Below are 15,542 nucleotides of genomic sequence, written 5' to 3'. Positions count from 1 at the left end.
ACTGAAAGTTGACCTGAGGTGGTACATTTGCATGGGCACATACTAGCATTCCCCTTGCTCCATATGTACATATTATAGTGTAAATTCAAGGTATATAAGTTAATAACTTGTGAGTAAATATTAATTCCATTAGTAAGTACAAGATCCCAGAACCGCCAGAGGTCACTTATTTTCTAAAGATCGGAAGTGTGTCACATTTCGATTAGTGTTACGCATAAGTATTTTGATCGTATACCTGCTTGTTGAGCTTAAGCTAAATCCCATTTTGCAGGTATCGAAGGTAATGGAGGTAAAACAGCATAAAAACGAATTTATTTGTGGTATATAAATTACTTAAAGTAAATTCTGTTTTGGTTTTTACTTTTAGATAAACGCAGATTAAGGTATACCTATATATAAATATTTATTTACCGTTTGTTGATAGATATTAAGACACGATAAACAATATTAATCATTACTACGTATATACTAGATAGTCGAATGGGTTATATGTAAATTTATAAATGAAACTCATTTTTGGTCGGTGGAAATTTTTTCATGTGTTTAAAAAGGTAATTCATATTTCTCTATTTGTTTTATGCAGAAATAGAGACTTAGAGATTAGGTACCACGACGTGGAAATGATGTTTGAAATCTTTGTTCTCAGTTTCAACTACTTACATCAACTTGACAGTTTTATAGGTGGTAAAGTTTTCTTGGTATTTGTATTGGTGTCTACCTTATCTCGGTAGATAGATAAGTATATATACCTAGTATACAACCATGACGGAAATGAATCACACCTATGATCTATTTAATAGTATAGGTTACCTATTGATGCTTAGAATACTAGTGATTTCACTTATACTTTACAGATCCTGCAGATCTTGGAAATTCCTTTAGCTGCCCGTTCTATGTATTTCACAACGCACTGTGCTCTTGCACATTATGTTTAAATAAAAAACTTGTTGCTTTATCTATAAAATAAGTATAATCTATTAGTGAGGGTCTACGGAAATTGCAATGTGAGCGACCTTCAGGTACCTATCAATTAAGTTGTTGCTCAGCATACTCAGGACACTGTTACGTCGTATATGTATTTATTTTAGTAAGTGTATTAGCGCAGCAGTAGTATATATACCCAAATATTACAATTTTAAAAGTTTTATTTGGTTTTATATAGAAAAATGTACATAACAAAATTTGAGCATTTAAATTTGAAATTTGCCTGCCACCTTTATATTATTTGTGAATGAAAAATAAGTAGGTACCTACGTAGTTTTAATGATGAAATAATCAAATCAGAAGGAGGCTAGTGTAAACAAATTAATTATGATTAGAATTATAGTAAGATCCACGTTGATTTGAAAAAAACATTTTTGATAAGAATTTTAATATCAGTTCTATCTCTAGATCAACGTATTATATATAATTGAAAATATGTTAGCTAACCTGAGTGTTGACTACGAGTTCAAGTTAAAATGAGTAAATATATTGGTGTGGTGATCGCCCTCCTAGTGACTGCCGTCCAGGCGGAACAACTCAAAGGCGGACTTGTTTCTAAACTATTGAACGATGAGTAAGTACCTAACTATATCTTCTGTACGATTTTAAAAGGTTACATTTTCAATTTAATTATATTACGTTAAATAATTTCTATTGAATTTGTTTTGGATTATCTCATGAATATTATTCATTTACCTATATGATAAATTATAACGCCGTAAAAGTATAAGCTTTTGTACGTACATAATTTAATACTTATGCCTAATATGAGACCACAAATTAGAGCTGCTGGATATTCCTATAACAAAAAGTACTTAGCTCAGAGACAAGAATCGTTTACTTAAAAGCTTGGAGGTGGACATATTATGAGGTTCCTATACCGCACATAGTGTAGGTACAGTAATATCAGTACTGGTGATATGCAGGTATGTCAGTATAATTAAATATCGAATTCAGCCCATTAGACCGAAACAAAAGAAGGTGGTCTGTATGTTTTAACGAACGATAAAAGAACCATTAGTTTTCAGGTATCTAAAAAATATTTGTCAAGAAAAGTAAATGGCAGTAAGGCAGTATCCCAATAATTTGTCTACATTGAAAACGAATTGGCACCTACCGCCTTAATATATCTATAGGGATGTATCGTTTTACTATATAGGAATTATAGTGCATACTCGTAATTCATTTGCCAAATTATATAAGAAAATTGGCATTTTAATAATGTTTCTCTAAATTTAATCATTACAGTGAAAGTCGCAGCTTGGGGTTGAACGCTATCATAAACGACTATGTGGATAATACGATATCTTTGCTCGTACCTTTCATTCAAGAAAACGGTCTTGATCCCATGGAACTACCGGACGTTGTTGAAGGATTTGAAGTGGTAAATGTGTAATTTTCATAATTATTATCTACGAATAATTTTATATTTAAAGTAATAGCGAAAATCAAATTCGTTTTATAGTGTACTCCTGCTCAAATATGTTTCCTTGTATTATTGTAGAGGCCAGTTTTGATCACCTACAGTGCTTGGCTAAAGATCCATGATGGGTATATGACGGGCTTGACTAACGTGGACCGCTCTGGTGACCAGACAATTAATTATTTCGCCAAGATGGTTCGTGTACGCGTTCAGTTGCAGTTTAGGAACTTAGAGGTATGTGGACAGGACCATTTATGCCACGGTTTTACTAATTACATAGGTATTTACATCAGGATTCAATAATCACATTATTATATTTTAGTTCGTGTACAAATACCTGGTTAAAGTTATGAACATCGGCCCTACTGGAGGTATCGTAGGTTCCCTCAACCGTTTTGTGGTCATTGTGGATCTGCTCATTGATTTCAACAACGACGAAATACATCTTCAACAGTTCTCTCTCACAGATATTGGGTATGTAATAATACTTGTATTTTCTGAAAAATAATAATAATATTATCTAGTCCTAACCCAAGCAGAACTTTTGTTATGGTTACTAGACAACTAATATAAAAAGATATATTTTGTAATTATATAAATATTACCTATACATAGAACCTAGACCGTTATAAAAATAATATTCAGGAACCGTCGAGGAATCGAACCCGCGATCATCGGAAGTAAAGGGGTGTGCAAAATCGCTAAACCACTGAGGTCGTCAAACACACACTAGACTTTGTATTAGATAATAAATAATTTAATAAAATGTTATATTTTTAATATAGGCTAGGTAACAATAGTGAATATTGTAAAGTACTTAGGATCTACAATTTTTTCGACTCCTTTCTTTTTATTTTATTAAGTATACACAATTTTGACGCATAAAAGTATAAAAAAATATATTGATGATAACAATAATAATAAACTCTTTATGAGTATATAGAAATGTTATAACAAAAGGCGGTCTTGTCGCTATAGGTATTATTAAGTTCTAAATATAAAGAGATTACAAATATATTTTTTCAGTTCCTTTCCTTTGTAAACACTTAAATACATCTACCTAGTTATAATTAGATGTTTACAAAAAAACCATAACAGTGTAAAAAGCGATTCCGATTTAACATATAGGTACTGTGATGGTAAAAAATCTGGATAATGCCTTTCTTGTAATATTTTTGTACCTATTCATTTTACGACTATATAAGAACCACCGAGCCTTAAGCATACTTCCGTATAATACAAGTAGGTATATTAGTACAGAAATAGGAATAAATAATACCTAATTGTTATTACGATACGATTAATTACTACATACAAAACTTATAAGCAATAATGTGACAATACAACAGAGAATAATGACAGCATTATCCTTTGAATTTTGTCATGTCACATGTTTAATTGATTATTACATATTTCATTGATTGTAGTAGATAAAACATTATCACCTTTGTTAAGTGGCTAGTAATCTTGTTTTTCATTGTCATTTAATCAATCTTCATAAATGTATTATGAATAAGATTTTAGTAATTTAATATACGAGTATAACTTATTTTTAGTAGTATGTATGTATATGTATTTTCTCTTAAATTAGGAGTGAGTAATTACCGAACCTTGTTAGGTAATAAAAAAAGAATAGATAAAAATCCAATATTGAATACTGATAATGTGTGAAAGAAGTTCTAACAAAGATATTTTATATCAATAAAATTTGAAATATACTATTTCAGCCGTCTTCGCGTCCGTTTGACTGGTAACATATTGACCGACTGGTTGGTGAACCCCGTTATCCGTACATTCACGAGGATCTTTGATACAACTATAATAAAGGTTGTAGAAATTAATATTCGCAACGCCATCAACGAGGGCCTCACTGAAATCAACAGGAATATTAGGAATGTAATCCAATTTATTGAATCTTTTAATTGAAAAATTAGAATTGTATACCTACATATATATATATATATACAAAAAAGTAGATGTTTATTATTATTTAAGATGAATAAAGTTCTGAAAAAATAATATTGTCTTATTTTATTTTTATGCTAAGGAGCCCAATTAATTTTCAAAGTCACCTGGAAGCGAGAACGTAGTTCCTCATCTACTAAAACAATATTGTAGAAAACTGGATTGTTAATAATGTAGACTAGTAGCTAATGCTAGCTAGCAATGTTCCATGGTAGATTAACCTTCATTATCCTCTGTGCTATAAAAAGATGCCACTACCGCCACGGTGTGATATCACATAATTTAAAATTCAAACTATTGTTCAAATGTGTTTAAATATTTAGATATACATACCTATTAGATTTTTAAATTACTTCATGATTTTTTTTACTATATCGAGTACAAACAATAATTATAATCCAACGCGGCACCATCGAGGTAGCGTACCCATGACACTGGCAGCGTTGCCTCTTTGAATGGCCATACTTAGCCTCTGGGCAAAGTGCTACCAGGAAATTTTGGTCTTCTAGATAGGTGAGGAACCCCGATCACACAACGTCATAATTTGTCGCCTCCTTTCACCCTTTACATGTGATATAATTAATGGGTGGCCTCTAATGTCCAACTTAATTTGCATAAGAATTAACTTGATAATATGCCAACTGTCTGATTGCATGCTCCCGCTCTAATTATCTAATTTTCCAAGATTGCATTTAATTTTGCTTGTGGTATTTGTGACACGTTATGATTAGTATACTATGACACACTATTTACAACCGTCTCCCTCTTGTAGGTAGGTACTTACGTCAATATTATCATACACAGCAGAAATTAACAAAGATAATTAGGATTAAATGGATTAAACTAGGAAATGAAAGCACCATTTATCTTGTTATTAAACAAAATCAAAAATATTACTAAAAACATTAGAGATAGTGAGTCCCCGCAAGTTTATATCACAGTAATCTTTAAATATAGGTATAATAATTTATTTTTTATATACTTCTATTAAAGAATTGAAGATAAGCAATGAAAACAAAACTAGCGAGTAATATTCTAACCACAACATAGCACATTGCTTAACTGATCTATTTATAATATTCAATTGTCAATTGGAATATTATAATTATAATATTATGTTTACGGGGCTCATAACTAGGCTTTAGATACATTAGATTAAGATGTAAACAACGCCCCTACATGAGGGTAGGAGCGTTGTTTGTAGGTAGAGTTTACAGATTTTTACCAGAAATTTTTTTAGATGACACTTATTCATAACCTCATGTATTTTTGTTTTAATTTATTGGCGTGTTTTATAATTAAGGTCACCTCAACCAGTAACTGAACATAAGGATAAAAAAAAGAGCTCTTATAGTTTAGGTATTTATATTTTACCGAGGATAACCTCTATGGCAATCAAACTGCTGATTTTCAAAGAAAACAGTTGACGAAACACAAATTATACGTTAAAAAATAAATAAATTCATCATTCTAACTTACATTATTAATACGTCTAATTTATACATTTTCTAGTTGGGTTTGGAATAAAAATCTTATTTGAGGTTTAAAGAGTAATGGTAATTATAAAAATACAAATTAATGTGGGTATCACCCATCTATTGTATTTATCTTATCTAATAATTTAAGAATATATGAATACATTAGTTTCACGTTCGACATTGAAGTTCATATTATAACGCTGACTGAAATCAATAGATAATATCTGTTTACAATACGTAGTTGTCGTTGAGTTGATTATAATATAATCAGTATCAATATTATCATTATTTATTCAAATTTCACCATGTTTTCGTTATAAACAGGAACATACAATATGAAAAAACAATATTTCACTGAGATAAAGTGATTATCATTCTACACAGGTGTGCTACTGTTTGTCCGTAGGTATATGTACTCTTGGAAGTTATATCACTCGTGTTTAGCGACCTAACCGAGAAGACGACGACTTAAACTATACTTAATTAACTTAGACTACTCTATCACGCCGCCATTGTTGAGGTACGTGTTTTTCGCGATTTGGTAAAGCTGAGTTGACATTTTCTCATTGGTCTCGTTGACCATTTTGGTAAAGTAGCCGTCGGGTTTGTTGAGCAAATTATAAGGATGGTCGAATTCGACGAGTTTCCCTGCGTCCATCACCATCACGCGGTCCGAGTCCATGATAGTGTTGAGTCGGTGCGCCACCGTCAGGACGGTGCAGTCCGCGAAACGTTTCCTTATTGTTCTTTGGATAAATTCATCAGTTCTGTAAACAGACAAGATTTTTAGATTATAGACTTCAGTAATCCTACAGGTAATCTTCAGTAGTTTTCATTCACATAACGCCATCTAATCCCAAGATAAGCAGAGCTTGTGTAATGGGTTCTAGACAACTGATATAAATACATAGATATATGTATATATTTGTAATTACATGAATAATATACCAGGAAAACACCCAGAGCGATACAAACAATTATACTCATGAATACAGTTATAAGAGGTCAAAGCGTGTTTTCATGTTTACATTGTATAGCTTTGTAAACATAAAAACAATATTAGTATGACTAAATATTGCTATTGTACTGACTTGGGGTCTACGTTGGCCGTGGCCTCGTCCAGCACAAGTATGCGGTTACCGCGCAGTATGGCTCTCGCGAGGCACACCAATTGCCGCTGTCCTAATGAGAAGTTAGAGCCGCCTTCTGACACTTTAAAGTCTAGTGCTGGCACTGCCGCTTTTAGGTCCACCTGTAATAATATCGTTGTGGTAATGTTGTATTTTTGTAGCATTAACATTCCCGAACGAGAAACATCAAAGTAAAAATTTATCTGTTTCGCAAGTTTTAGATAGTTTATATTGTCGTTAGTTAAAAAAGTATAGGTATATATGCTATGTAATATATAATACAATAGTATGCTATAATAAAGTATATGTTGCGACATAATAAAATCAAATAAAGATAATTTAAATATTTTTTAATTCATGACATTTTTTTTAATGTAAGCAAATGCATCTGATATATTTATTTTATTATACGACCGTACAACGTACATACTTAAAAATGAATGGAAATATAAAACTAACAAATGAATAATTTAAATATGAAACATGTTAAAAATTCATATGTTTTAATTTAAAAAATTATATTGTAGGTTGTTTTAAAAGGATTTGGTGAATATTAAACAAAGAAGTTTTAGCTTTCAAATCCGAAATGTCCATTAATAGGCTTTCTATAGAATTTGGTAAAATATATAATATATAGAAATATAAATGCAAATTGACAAAAATCTTTTAAAATACAATCAAACATGCAAGTGTAAAAATACTAAAAATAAATAATAACAGGTACACACCGAGGTTTTCAATCCTGTTTTTCAAAAAAGTCTCGTGTATCTAAGTAATTGTGTATTTAGAAACTACTTACAGCTTCAAGTGCTTGCCACAGCTCTTGGTCGTCGTAGTTGTTGAAGGGGTCCAGGTTGTACCGGACTGAGGCGGAAAATAGCACTGGCTCTTGTGGTATTATTGATATCTTGGATCGCAATCCCTGTCAATATTTATAAGCAATTACGTTTATCTGCAGTAATATTTAAATGCGATGTATCTGATATAGTCTTTTTGTTTATTTTATTTATTATAGGATTATATGGCAAATAAGATCTTAATAAGACGCGAAGAATCACGAATATATACAACTAATTAATGATTTTTTATTCTCTACCACATATTTATCTGGTTATCTTGTATCTTAAAAAAATAAACACTGGCTATATATTCTTATTTAACAAATTTAGGTATTGGTTACCTGTAATGACAATGCCCCAGTCTCGACGTCGTCAATGAGTACCTCTCCCTCGACAATGGCGAGGCGGAATAGCGAAGAGATTAGGGAAGATTTACCAGCGCCGGTCCTGCCCACTATACCAACCTGCAAATAGAGAAATACAGATTTATCTTTACATTATCTTTTCGAATAGTATTTGATGTCTACTTGCTCGTGAATTATGAATTACTAGTGGCCGGTTCGCTTAAAATAATGTACTAGCTATCATACAATACATTCTTGCTCGAATGTATTTTATAACTTCACATTCTTCATAATGTAATATGTTCTTGCTCTTTATAAGAGGGAAAAATTTGCTTGCAAATTTTTCCCTCTTATAAAGAGCCAGTAGAATAATAAGACTGAAATTAGATTTTTGAGAATGACAAGATTCGAATTATTACTTTTTCTTTTCTTTTAGTGTTAGAGACAAATAGAGTGCCGTCTTGACCGTAAATAAAGGCACAATATATAGCTGATGTTAATATAGTTACCACTATTTTGACAATGTCAATTTTGCCAATTACGATATTCTTTAACAAATTAATGGTTATCCACAATATAATTAAATAGAATCGCATCGCTTTGAGCATCAGGTGATATCATTTGTATTCCGATATTAACTTTGTGTTCAATTGTTTGGAGAGTAAGCCACTCAATTCAGCTTGTGACAATGCTATCCAATAGCTGTGTTGGATTGCATTCATGACGTGCTAATGTGTTGAGTAATTTTCAGATGTAACCGCAACTGACACAATAGTATTACTCATTTTACATCGAAACACGTTAAATATGAGACGAGAGCCCTGCGTACGTAGTTCACTGTATTCCAACACGCCCAACACGAGCAGAGTGAGGATACATCAAAAGTTTAAAAGATGCATTTAATTTGATTTTATTCCAACATTACTCCATATTTTATTTCATGATATAACGCCCGTAACCTCTCACGTGTTGCAATTCCGGAGGACTAAGGTGTCATGCTTCCGTACCTTGTAACTTCACTGCCGTATTTCACTTTACAACCTCAACAGCTTGCAATGTACTTCTGCCATATAGTTATGTAAAGACTCAAGTTAAAACAACTTTACACAGAGTGTACACTACATAGATAAGTGTTTGCTAGCGTTTAGGTCTTACCTTCCAACCGCTTTCAATAACTAAGTTCAGATTTTTAAGGACAGGTAAGGCTTCAGGTGAATATTTCATATAGCAGTTACGGAACTCGAGACGTCCCCTAGACGGCCAACCCTTAGGTATTTCTTGTGCTGAAAAATAATTATTGTTTTAAATACAAAAAATTTTGTAAATATTACAGTAAAATTATCAAATGCTATCTATAGTATATTTCCAAACTAAAGCAGCATAACTGTTAGAAATACATATATGCATTTTTCTATTGTAATTATTAATACGGCAATATATATATATAATTATATAATTCATCTGTACGCGTGTTCCACTGCATGGCACGGAAGGTTCTGATAAGACAAGAGTTTACACCCGACAAACTTTCTACTAAAAATAAAATAATCGAAATCAACTCAGAACAGACGAACTTATTATGTACTAGCTATGCCTCGCAGTTTCATCCGCGTTAACTTTTTTTTTTATATAAAATATAGCCTATGTGTTATTCTGATGCTTTAACTGTAAAGTTTCATTAAAATTAATTCAGTAGTTTTTGCGTGAAATAGTAACAAACATTCGTACTTACAAATTTTCGCGTTTATAATATTCTTAAGATTAAGATTGTAAAAGAGAGACAAAAAAATAACTACTAACATCCTTTATCCCACTGCGGTTCCCTCTCGATGTGTGTGTACTGCAGAATGCGTTCGACGCTGGTCATCTGCGAGATTACCTCGGCGGTCTGTCTCACACCGAATTGCAACATACCCGTCAGGATCAAGGTCTGCGATATCGCTAGTCCCACGTTGCCAGAGAATATTGTTTCTGTATAAATGATTTAACTTTAAGTTATCACTTTTCATTTCGCGTTGTGATAAATCACTTTAAAAAAAAAAGATTCATCCAAGTAGATGAATCTATCTGATGATTTAACGTACGTAACGTAAGTTATGTAAAGCTTACTTGTTGTCTACAGATACTTAGTATTATTATATAGATTACGTTCCTCTCATTGTGGCAAAAAATATAAATATTAATACCTAGAACAAGAATGCTAATACTGACTAAAATTAACTCAAGCAATTGCCTTTAAATATTTGATATTTGACTACTACACATACTCTTGATATTGTAACTTATTAGTAAATTTGTTGGTGTAGTTTCACCACAGTATAGTTTTGCCATTCGAGTAATTAAATACTAAATAAAGAGTGACAACACTTATAGCAGAAATAAAGTCTTACTGCTATCAATAACGAGGAAGGCGACGATGACTATAGCCAGGTACAACACGCAGATGAAATCGAGCCAGAAGCCGAGCGTAACACCACTCGATAGGTAACTGCTCCACGTCGATGAGTGGATGTCCTATAAGAAATAAAATAAAAATTATAGCCATTAAGAATAAAACACAGTCAATGTTTTTCGACATAAACTAAACAAAAAATAATGTATAGATTTCATTATTCTTATGCTTCCACTCAGCATTACTCTGTAGAATTAAAATCTCTAGGTACTAATTGATTATATATACCCGACTCCGAGGATTAAATATATTCTACGCATTGTTTCATGAGCTACATCTACAACCGAATACTATAGGCATCTAATAATTGAGTTTGTATTTCATTAATGGCATGAACAAACAGAGCAGAGTTTTGCATTTCTCTTGCATAGATATATGCATTCAGTATTATACGGTAGCGAGTAAGTATCGGTTCTAATGATGAACATAATCCGAGTAGATATTTCGGGTACTAAATTTTGCTCGTACATTGTAGCTCGTTAAATTAAAGCATAGTCCAGTAATATTTATATATATCATTAGTTTTATAGTACCCATTAGTATTAAAACTGTATTATTGAAATTCGCATCAAACTGGGTGTGAGATTTGCTTGAATATATCGACTTTATATAAAATCGTCATCAGGGACACCTATTTCATATATCGCTTCCGCCAAGCAGTTTCCTTTGTATGATGTGTTTGTTTTATAGAGTAGGTAAGGCAGTGAAATTACAGGGTTTGGATATATTATTATGATTTTTGATGCAACGAAATAGCAAACGCATGAGAGCGCACGAGCTTCAAATTATTATGGTATGGTGTTGTTCATGTAGTCACCTACGATTAGGCCAACTGATCGGTCAGAACAAGCTTACTATAGTTACATAAAAAATAAAAAATATTTAGGTTATTTACCTGAAATTTGTCGAAATCTTCAATAAGTCTCTTCTGCGCACCTGCCGATCTTATGGTGCTGATGCCGTTGAGTGTTGCAGACATATGTGAGAATACGGGACTTCGTGCTGTAAGTATACAAAAAACGACATTAATAATTTAATATTAAATTCTCGTATCCATTATATTTGGAATTTAAAATTAATAACCTTAAGTTATATTAAAATATTGGCGAATATTTTAATATAACTTAAGGTACCTAGGTAATTAAATTTAAAGATTTTGGTTAACATACCAACTAACCTACACATTTTTATGGAATAACTTTGCCATGTCGTTAGGTAATTGTCGTCATATTATTGTATCTAATAAAATATATTATTTTAATATTAAATTGAAATATCTTACATTTGAATGACACATTTTTATATTGTAACTTTGATAGGAAAATAAAAAAATAATTTATAATTAAACATAAATCTATTATTATTTTAAACGTAGGTCTTATTATTATAACTTAATGGATTTATATTGTAAGGAAGCCCAGTGTTGGCTGTTCGGCGAAGTCAACGCCAGACTTCCAATATCCGAGCTCTATTCATTACCTGATGATGCCTCATTCAGAGGCGAAACACGTGTTACAATATGGTTGTAGATTGAATAACGGTCGGAATTGAATCATTAATAGAGAGGGTCGTAACGCTTCCAGTAGCAGGTGGTCAGGTTTTCGTAATTAATATTTGAGGTCCAACGCATGCTAATGGTAACGGAATTAAACAAAATAATGTAAACCCATTAGGTAATGAAATAGACTTCCACAACAAAATATCTAATTCAATAATATAATATTATTATATTAGGAAAATTGATCGATTATGTATATAAATTACTATGTGTACGATTATACTTGAGAGAGCGATAGTCAAAACTAAAATATAGGCCTAGTCTACTATTGTTTTGATTAGTTAATTGTGTCTACATGATAGATGTTTAAAAAATGAAGAGGTAAAAGTTAACGGATAGGGGTAGTAAATTATATTGATGTTGATTTCTTACAATATGGAAAGCTTTTAGATACTTACTAGTTCCTTCCAATCGTTTAATGGAGTGAGCAGACTTTAAGTAGATTTGTAGAATGGTATAGAAAAGTAGTAGGATGATAGTAGTCGGTAATAATGTCCACACAAGTGCAGCTGCATTCAACGCCAGTATACTGAACATGACCAAGTATATTTGTATACATTCCAGAAGAAACCGTGGCAGGAGCTCGTCAAGTGCACCGATGTCCTTTGAGAATCTATTGAGTATCCGACCTGGAGATATGTATGCAAAAACGTTGTAATTAATGAATAACGAAGCACATTTTATTCAGAGGCTTCTTTTCCCAAATAACATAGCGGTGAGTAGATAAGTTTGTATATTTAAAAAAATTATACAATATATTTTCTTTTAGATGATTATAAATATTTGATAAATTATAGATAATTTTCTCAGTGAGGGAAATCAACAAAATCTATATAGATAATATAGATTTTTCTGATTGTAATTTCACTTTTGTAACTTAACTACGATTACATGAAACTATATATTATATATTCTAGCTGTCCCGGCAAACGTTGTTTTGCCATATAAATTAATAACGTGATAAAAAAATTGGGGTTGGTGATAGAAGGGTGAAAATTTAGGGTTGTATGTATTTTTTAATGACACGTAATAAAAAAATATAAATAAAAAATTTGTCCAAAAAATGTTAAGGGTGGACATCCCTTATCACTTAGAAGTATAAAAAATAGATAGTAGCCGATTCTCAGACCAACTGAACATGCATGTAAAATTTTATAAAAATCGGTTAAGCCATTTCTGATGATTTCTGATGGAAACTAACATTGTGACACGAGAATTTTATATATAAGATATCTAATGATTATTTACCGGGATAATGCAATCATTATTAGTCATACTCTCACCAAAAAGGTTTTTCTCTTGAAAATGACTTTTATTATGTTATATTATATTATTATTTACAATATCTATTATAATTGTTTTAGATTTATGTAAGGGACTAGACTTAATTGTGTTAAAATAAACGAAATAACCTTAGTAACGTAGGTTTAAACATGAATGTACCGCGTATCTAATATACACCTATTCAGTTTGTTTTAAGGCGATTTTAAGCGATGAAGTTTAAAAGGTGTACCTGAAGAATTGGTATCGAAGAATCGCATCACGCCTCGAAGCATCGAGTGGAACATGTTGTTGTGTAAATTACGGGAGGCTGTCATGCACACCTTGAAGAACATGAAAGCTCGGGCGGTGATGAAGAAGATGCAGCAGATTATAAGAGCTGTGTACACGTACAAATATTGTGCTGTATCCAATGGTCCGATGTATGCATGAATATCCAAATCTAAAAATAATCAGAATTTGTAAACATGTTTTTATGTTAGGTACATAATGTACAACAACAATTAATTCATTTCATTAATTTATTAAGATAGGTAGGTATAGAACATACTAGATCGGAGTTCAATTCCGGAGAAATATGTAGAAACGTCGAATGTGGTATTTTGTGCTGAGATCAGGCGGTCATAATCTTTACTTGTAGTGTTGGTTTCTTTTTCTTTCATCCTTGTGACCTGATTTGTCCTGCAAAGTTGAGTGCATTTATTAAATAGCAAATTTATTCTACGTGCCGTTTAACTATAGTATAAAATGAATATATGTTATAATTATGTAAATGGGTGGTATCAGCTCTGGAAGTATTGAACTGATTTTGAAAATTCTTTTACTGATAAAAAGTCACATTGACCCCGAGTAATTGAACACAGTATTTGGAGATAGATTTCGTAACTTGAATCATTGGAAAATTTATTCCATTAATTAAATTTAGATGGTCTTTTTAAGACGTTTTTATCGTAATTTATAAATATCTAATAACTAATAATAATTAATAGTTATGCTATGGGTATTTGATTTCAATATTTCAAATAAATGAAAATAAATTGTTTAAGGCTCTTTTATACTATATAATAGTACAAATATTCCTATTAATATTTTCTTATCAATATTTATTGATAAAAATATAATAATGGGACTCTTCATAATTTAAGCTAATTATGTATAATTTTTAAGCAGTATAGATATTACTTAATTTAAACGGGACTTACCAGAAAGTCACCCAATAATCGCAGAGAGTCGCAGACAGCTGTCCTATAACTAACAGTGTGAACATGAATATCAGCCGTCCCGTTCGCCCTCCAGCCCTCAAGTATGCATTGTACACACGCCAACTCATTGAGCCAGATTCACGCTGCTCCTCTTCCATCTCCTGCGCCGGCACCTCGCATGTGGACTCCGTCAGAGATGGCCGTCTTGTAGTTGATAACTGTAACATATGATAAATTTATTTATTTTAATTCAGACAATATAATCATATTATTATTTATATAAAGAAAAATATAATATCTGCATAGACTACGTATGTACGCACATATAAAATAACTACAACTAAATCTAAAATGTGTCTCTGACCCTGACGATGGCGAAGGCATTCCGCCACGGAAGCGCATACATCTACCTACATAGTAGTCTTTCTTCATAAAGTATATTTATCATGTACCAGTTCAGTTTTTTTTATGGAAAGAAGTTTGTTTGTTTGTAATTCTTTATTGTACGAAATATTAATAGATACATATGTCTTAAAAAATAAATAGATGGTACAATGGCGGACTTATCCCAAAAGAGGAATTTCTTCCAGTCAACCTTTGAGTGGCTGAAAGGAATTGTGGAGTGGTGGATACAAGTACAATAAGAAAATACGCGTCGAAAAGCAATATATATAAAAATATAGTACAAGAAATAATAGTAAATCTATTAATAATTTTAATAGAAGCATAAATAATAACAACAAAATATAAATACATAAATACACATAAACATATATACATATACACATACAGTATTCAGTTTACCGAGATAAATTTTATACAATGTCACCTGCGTGTGTATATTTTTCTGACTATTACAGTCGTTAAGCAGCTAGTTATGAGACAT

At 31.6% G+C, this 15,542-nt stretch overlaps 2 protein-coding genes across 2 annotated transcripts in view; one reads left to right on the top strand and one right to left on the bottom strand.

The window, feature by feature from the left end:
• Positions 1 to 2,194: 2,194 nt before the first annotated feature.
• On the top strand, positions 2,195 to 4,336 carry LOC131844488 (uncharacterized). The gene is made up of 4 exons (XM_059193395.1): positions 2,195 to 2,368; positions 2,489 to 2,641; positions 2,730 to 2,881; positions 4,135 to 4,336. Exons 1-4 carry the CDS (start codon positions 2,333 to 2,335, stop codon positions 4,331 to 4,333), a joined length of 540 nt encoding a protein of 179 aa, XP_059049378.1. The 5' UTR covers positions 2,195 to 2,332; the 3' UTR covers positions 4,334 to 4,336.
• Positions 4,337 to 5,635: 1,299 nt separating this feature from the next.
• The window catches only part of LOC131844552 (ATP-binding cassette subfamily C member 4-like), a 42,989-nt gene continuing 33,082 nt past the window's right edge, over positions 5,636 to 15,542 (bottom strand). The window contains exons 14-25 of the mRNA XM_059193465.1: positions 14,657 to 14,874; positions 14,005 to 14,135; positions 13,687 to 13,896; positions 12,572 to 12,802; positions 11,511 to 11,617; positions 10,554 to 10,677; positions 9,964 to 10,134; positions 9,319 to 9,446; positions 8,161 to 8,283; positions 7,780 to 7,902; positions 6,942 to 7,102; positions 5,636 to 6,617 (exon numbers count right to left, since the gene is read on the bottom strand). Of these exons, the coding sequence (XP_059049448.1) occupies positions 6,344 to 6,617; positions 6,942 to 7,102; positions 7,780 to 7,902; positions 8,161 to 8,283; positions 9,319 to 9,446; positions 9,964 to 10,134; positions 10,554 to 10,677; positions 11,511 to 11,617; positions 12,572 to 12,802; positions 13,687 to 13,896; positions 14,005 to 14,135; positions 14,657 to 14,874 (2,001 nt within the window). The 3' untranslated portion in view covers positions 5,636 to 6,343. The remainder of the gene's footprint in view (positions 6,618 to 6,941; positions 7,103 to 7,779; positions 7,903 to 8,160; positions 8,284 to 9,318; positions 9,447 to 9,963; positions 10,135 to 10,553; positions 10,678 to 11,510; positions 11,618 to 12,571; positions 12,803 to 13,686; positions 13,897 to 14,004; positions 14,136 to 14,656; positions 14,875 to 15,542) is intronic.

The sequence above is a fragment of the Achroia grisella genome, unplaced genomic scaffold (genome assembly GCF_030625045.1).
Source record: "Achroia grisella isolate CSIRO2021 unplaced genomic scaffold, CSIRO_AGI_Agris_v1 utg402, whole genome shotgun sequence".
Classification (NCBI taxonomy): domain Eukaryota; kingdom Metazoa; phylum Arthropoda; class Insecta; order Lepidoptera; family Pyralidae; genus Achroia; species Achroia grisella.
This window is presented reverse-complemented; position numbering and strand designations above follow the sequence as displayed.

Bases quoted from the DNA above. Each gene is read 5' to 3' on its own strand.
- LOC131844488 (XM_059193395.1), top strand. From the start codon at position 2,333: ATGGAACTACCGGACGTTGTTGAAGGATTTGAAGTG. The intron at 2,369-2,488 runs GTAAATGTGTAA...GTATTATTGTAG, and splicing joins TTGTTGAAGGATTTGAAGTG to AGGCCAGTTTTGATCACCTA. The intron at 2,642-2,729 runs GTATGTGGACAG...ATTATATTTTAG, and splicing joins TGCAGTTTAGGAACTTAGAG to TTCGTGTACAAATACCTGGT.